Below are 6547 nucleotides of genomic sequence, written 5' to 3' on the forward strand. Positions count from 1 at the left end.
GAAGGAAGGAAGGAAGGAAGGAAGGAAGGAAGGAAGGAAGGAAGGAAGGAAGGAAGGGACAGTCGGTCCGTCGGAAGGAAGGAACAGTCAGGAAGGAAGGAAGGAACAGTTGGAAGGAAGGAAGGAAGGAAGGAAGGGACAGTCGGTCCGTCGGGAGGAAGGAAAGAAGGAAGGGACAGTCGGTCCGTCAGAAGGAAGGAAGGAAGGAAGGAAGGAAGGAAGGAAGGAAGGAAGGAAGGAAGGAAGGAAGGAAGGAGTACCTTTGTGAGGGCTGCGGTGTGCTCATCTCCACAGCTGATATAAACAACTTTCTGGGACCTGAGGAATTTGATGTGACACGGTACGGCTCGATCTGCAGAGGGGAGAAAGAAGCTGATGTAGGATGAGGAGGACGCAGTGATGATGACCGAGTCTGTGGTTTCCTGACCAGAACCCTTCTTCCTCTACATCCACCATTTGGTTTAAAGGACAGGACTATCAGTTACCTGGAAATGACTGCTCTTTACCTTGTCTGTCATTAAGACCAAGCTGTCCCGCTCTGTTTTTGCCCCATCCAAAGACGGCTCCAGACAGGGAAAGGGCAAAACTGTGGTCACCCCCGGCGCTTATCTGGGCCAGAGGAATCCCTGCCAGAGACTTCAGAGGATGAGGCGTCAGCTTGCTGGGCTCTCCTTTACCCAGACCAAGCTGACCGTTAGTGTTCTGGCCCCAGGTGAACAGCTGACCATCTTAGGGAGCAAAACAAGAAGTTCATCAATGTACACATCCAAACGGCTAAAACATTAAAGTCAACCAACAGTATAAACTCTTCTTCTTCTGTTGGTCAGATAGATCTGTGTTTCACTATGAAATACCTTCAAATACATCAGTTAAAAGTCAAAAGGTTCTGCAACTGCAAAACAAGCCCAAAGAATCACCCCTGCTTAACTAGTTTCTAACACACAATCATTCAGAATGAAGATGGCCCTTAAGGTCACTTTACATTGCAAACATCATATTAAAGCAACGTTAAGATTAAACACAATCTTGATGAGTATACCTTATATTCCATTACTCATAAAATGTTTTTAAAGAAATCTAAAATAGAGGTAAAATGGGGAAAATATCAACACCATCAATGTGCGAGGTTTTGACTACACAGAGCAGGAAGAAGTAAAGATTCAAAGACAGGTTTGAGGTTTTTCTTCCCACCTCTGGAAAGTGCGATGCAGTGCTGATTCCCACACATTACTTGAGAAATGCTGTGGTCACAAAGCCGTTTGACCAACCTAAAACAACAAGTAAGACAACAATTTATTTTCTTCAAAGTGAGAGCAAACACAACTTAAAAAGATATCAGTGAAAATAATAACAGCTACACTGGAAAAAAATCGAAATCTAGATAAGTCATTTTTTCTTAAAATAAATGCATTTGTTCTTGGATTTAGGAGTTAAAAGAGACATGTTGCCAATGGAACAAGACAATTTATATTTAAAATAAGAAAACATAATTGCATTGTCTTATTTCAAGAGCATATTATCTAATTATCTTATTTTAAGAGTAAAAATACTATCTCATTTACCTCCTCAAATTAAGGGTAAATACACTTTATATAATACATTTTTACTTATTTCTAGATAGTTTTTTTCCTGTGTAAAGTAAGCACATTAAAACATTTGACCACACAGACCTAGGGATGGGGATCGAAACCCGGTTCCATCAAGGACCCGGTTCCACTTTTTTCAAAACCCGAAAATCAATAACGTTTGGGCTTATCGATACCACTATCGAGTCTGGTCGTTTTTCTTTTTTTCTCCCGGAGGTCCTGTAACATATTTGTGTGTCCCTCGAGTCGCGTCACAGCATTTAAATCTAATCAATCCAATCACTGCAGCATGTCCACCAATGTTTTGGAATGAAATTGTAAGCAAACAGATATTAAAAGTAAAACAAGTGAAGTCTGGCACTTAACTTTGCTCGCGATTCGAGAATGGCTGAACGGAAAAGACTCCTCCTCCTCCTGCTTCTGCGGCCGCACCACAGTCGGCCCGTCTTCATCATCCACTCAGAGTAACACTGGTGAGCGCACACACAGACTTTGTAGCTTGTCCGGTCAGTTAAAAATAGTAATTGTGAAATCCGTCTTGTAATCAGCAGCATACAAGCTAGTTAGCTTGAAAAGTAAATAAAGTTTCAGACGTGCTGCGTGATGATGTGTTCAGATTGGCTCAGTAAAACGACAATTAGGTTATCATGATGCGTTCAAGTGTAACGTAAAGAAAACGGGAAATTTTGTTTTTGGCGAGAAACATGAGTAATACAGTTGTATATTGCTCTAATTATTTTAGAATATATATTTAAACTACTGATGCCAACATTTATTAAAAATTACATTTAATTTAAAATACAATTATTTATTTGTTAAATATTTTCCTAATCACTAAAAACATGATGAAAAGTGACAGTAGACAATACATTAACCAACAATTGTGAAAATATATTCTAGTTAGTTTTATGTTATTTCGAAGTGGCCTATTACATTAGCCATGTTTATTGAAGGCTAGAAACGTTTTTGTTATGCTCACTTGTTAAGCAATAGAAGCAATACCAGTTCTGTTAATAAAATTTTGTTGCATCGTCTTTCCACCAAATAACAGAAAAGTATCGATAGTGGTATCGATAAAGACTCGGATCGATAAGGAGTATCGATAAAGGTATCAATATCAATAAATATTAACGATCCCCATCCCTACACAGACCACAAAACCTTAAATCAAAACAACAGCAAGGGATAAATAAGGCATTAATACCTCTAAGTGCAAAATAAAGAGCTTTCCTGTGGTCTAGCTCAGGTTCTGCAAAGGGTAAGTATCACCTAAGCTTTCTTTAGGCCGAGATACACTTGTGCCTATGGTTGACGCGCTGTGCGCGAGCCCATAGAAGCGGCGTAAATGTTTATATTTGACGGGGATGTAGGTGCAGTACTCGCAAAAATCACAGAGGGGCAGCGGATGCAACAAAAAAAAAGAGAGAGAGAAAACAGTTCCCGCTGCTCAAAACGCGCTGCGGGACATTTTGCTGCGCCTTGACACGCGTCAACCATTGACTTTGCATGTAAACTCGCTGCTTCTGCTGGGTCCGGTGTGAACGTAGCATCAGACCATGATAAAGATGCCAGGGCTTGATGGAACAATATCTCAACATTTCTCTGAAAGCAACCAGAACCAGCCGTTTGGAAACAGGACTATCATCACAAAGTGTTGCTCCCACCACTGATCGATTGGTTGTCCTAAAGAACTGTAAAAAAGAGCTGTAAAAAAAGTCTGACGGTCAGTCAGAGCCACATACCATCATCCTCATTAATGGGGGATTATAACGGACCCACACGTCTACTTCTATTCACGAGTCTAATGAGTAAAAATATTTTCTGTTTAATCTCTCAGTTTTTATTACAGCTTGTCAATTAATTTTTAGCTCATTGATTAATTCCGTTGACCTCATTTATCCATTACTTACATCCCTGAACTGATGGAAAAGCATCAGGCTTTTCAAGGTTAAATATATGACTGTGTATAAGTACATCTCTGCTTCTTCTGCTGATCACTGCGACGGGGTCAAAGGTCAGGTTTTCGTTAAGCATTGATCCACTGAATCAATAGAAGCAGGAGTGTTGTTCTAACAGATGTCCACCTGACCAACAGAAAAACGGGAATACAAAAACGTTTGACTTCTTGCTGTAGTGATAGGTTCATTTGTTAACCATACAATTAGTCTGAAGGTTTAACCCGTAACTGATGTACCACATGGTCACCTTGGAATTCGAACGACCGCCTCCGTGGTCCCCAGGCCCAGCTGGCCCCCTTCGCCGGCTCCCCAGGTGAACACCTGACCCTGCTCGTTTATGGCCATGGAATGGGTCCGACCACATGACACCATCGTTATCTTCTGGGTATCAAGAGCGCCAACCAGCTCTGTGAGGAGAACAGAGTCAAACAGACCAAGTTGCTTAGAGTAGAAACTATGACAGTTTTTGTCTACGGTAAATGAAATTTTGTCACCATAAAAATGATCAACATATTATCTGTAAACATATTGCTTGAATTCTGTTTATTTTTATAACTCACATCACCTCATCTCAGGTCTCTTTATAGATCCAGATAAACTAGATCGTCCATTCAGATGAAGCCTGACATACACTGTACATTATTTTTTAATCATTGCAAGCAGCTACGGGTCAAACTGTACGACTAAAGGGCAGATTAGACTTCTGCATCCGCACACATCTAATGTTGCTTTGGTCTGGTCGCGAACCAGTTTTGCTGGTATGCTTCTGCACAGTCAGTCTGAAATTTTGTGGGAGTTTCAAGCAGTTTCCTGCCAAAGCGCAAGGGGAAACCTATTCGACAACTCGCGAGAACTTAGGCAGTGCAGGCGGGAGTGTTTATTTTCCAAAACAACAATGGCGCGTCTGCAAAATATCACGGTCACAGAGATGGATCTAGAGTAGCCAGACATCGAAGAGGAACAGGTTCTATTAATGGAGCGAACCTCCTCCATTAACCTTTCGTCGTAGTTGTCCATTGTAGTTGTTCCTCGGTTTTTATAAACGGCACGCCCCGGCACCAAATCGAGAAGGACGACCACACAGGCAACCGGAAAGGCATACCAAGGACCAATCACAGCTGCTTTTTGTCTGCGCACTTCTGCTTGAGGTCGGATTTGCGGCGCATAGTCAGGTTTTCTTTTTCAGAACCTCTGCGTGGGGGGCGCATAGAGACAGATTTGAAAGTTGCAGAGGCTATGCGTCAGAGGCATAAATTGGCCTTAACCTTTTCATAACATGAGGACCCAAATTTGGGTCCTTAGCACTCGCCCCAAGATGGTTTTTAGACCTGTAACATATTCTCTGGGGTCTTGCCTTTATTTTGATACCAAAACAATTAAAATAAACTCTGTAGTTCTTGAGATATGTTCAATTCATTTTGGGCATTTTCAAGCATATTTCTCGAAAACAGGCCTAGTGTCCAAGAGGTTTTAACCCGCAGGGTTTAAAAGTTCACAGCTCATGACGCTGTGCAGCCCGACAATCTGATGCGATCTAACTGCTCACACTGCATGTCCAAAAACCAAACGTCAGACTCGGCGCCAAGAGATGGAATAAGAAAAAGAACTCCGTTGTTTGCACACGGGCAGTGCTCGAGGTTCTGGTAAATTGTCTCATAGCTCTGCTTCAACAGAAGGATTTGCCGACGAACCCCTCTTGACGGCCGACTGAATTTCAAACATGTTGGATTTTCTCCCGACCTTACCATGATCATGATAAGGGAGGTGGTTGCAAGAGGCTAATCGCCCCTCGTTAGCTCCTGTATACTACACGACGAGGATCCACGATGAGGCTGAAACTCGGCCCGGTAGCAAAAATTTCTGCATGAATGGAAAATCGGCCCGAAAATGGCAAAAAAAATTTAAAAATCATACAGTGTATGCTCGGGTTTAAAGGTTAAAAGTTTCTATCTAAAGAAAAGCAGCTGGTTGCATCCAGTCATTGACGACAGGATTATCTGCTCCTGGATGAGCAGGTAGAGACAGAAGATATTAGCTTACATTGCTTCGTTGACTTAGCCTTTATTTAAGCAGGTTAGTCCCACTGAAATTTAAAATCTCTTTTGCAAGAAAGGCCTGGCCAGGAGGGTCACAGACGCAATCTTCAACAATCCCTTTCACTGAGCATGCATGTAGCGACAATGGAGAGGAAAAACTGCATTTTAACAAGAAGAAACCTCCCCCAGAACCAGGCTCAGTGTGAGCGGCCATCTTCTAAGGCAGACTGGGGGTCAAGGAGACAGAAGCAGTGATAGAAAAGGGACACCGATCTATAAATATGTTATATGTTAGAAAAGCTAACAGTAAATCTGTATCCTTAAGGGTCTCTGTCTGCGAAAGAAACTGTTAATCATACGAGCTCTGAACCAGTTTTCATGTAAAAGGGATGAAAGAGAGCATATTCAGTTAGTCACAGTAAAGCGTGTGGTGGGAAAACTCAATTTCCTATTAAATCCCCTCACATATATCGATGTATGAGAGCTTATTTTGCATTTACATACATAAAGTGTTTAATTAAGCTATTCTCCCATGCAAAGCCATACATTGTCTGAGAGGAGTTGTCAATTTACTTTGCGGACTTTTTTGGGACAGAAAGTAATGGTTCCAGGCCAGACTCCGCTGTCATTTATAACATTTTACTGTTCTGCAACTGCCTGTCACTTGCTTGGACTGAACTGTTCTGTGGACTTGCATGTTGAAATGCAGGCTGTACTTGGGTTCATAAATTCAGAAGTTCATGTTTTCATTAAACACATTTTTAAAAGGCTCCAACTCATCGGCGTCGCCAGACCCCATTTACTGGGGCACGTGCCCAAGTATAAATGAGCTGTGCCCCAGTATAAATCTCATGAATATTTGCAACAGTGATACATTTTTTTTAATGCATCAATTTAGATAATTCCAACGGGAGGAGACGTATATTTCTACTCAAATGCGTAGCAAGTGTGTTGTTAACTCCAAATT

General features: G+C 41.7%; 1 protein-coding gene across 2 annotated transcripts in view; it reads right to left on the reverse strand.

Annotated features, from left to right (window-relative positions):
• herc3 (HECT and RLD domain containing E3 ubiquitin protein ligase 3) overlaps positions 1-6547 on the reverse strand; it is a 36587-nt gene that overhangs the window by 27088 nt on the left and 2952 nt on the right. For both annotated transcript variants that reach the window (XM_015371641.1, XM_015371640.1), the window contains exons 2-5: positions 3792-3951; positions 1192-1268; positions 507-728; positions 261-352 (exon numbers count right to left, since the gene is read on the reverse strand). In XM_015371641.1, coding sequence (XP_015227127.1) covers positions 261-352; positions 507-728; positions 1192-1268; positions 3792-3951 — 551 coding nt within the window. The remainder of the gene's footprint in view (positions 1-260; positions 353-506; positions 729-1191; positions 1269-3791; positions 3952-6547) is intronic.

The sequence above is a fragment of the Cyprinodon variegatus genome, unplaced genomic scaffold (genome assembly GCF_000732505.1).
Source record: "Cyprinodon variegatus isolate N-32 unplaced genomic scaffold, C_variegatus-1.0 Scaffold61, whole genome shotgun sequence".
NCBI lineage: Eukaryota > Metazoa > Chordata > Actinopteri > Cyprinodontiformes > Cyprinodontidae > Cyprinodon > Cyprinodon variegatus.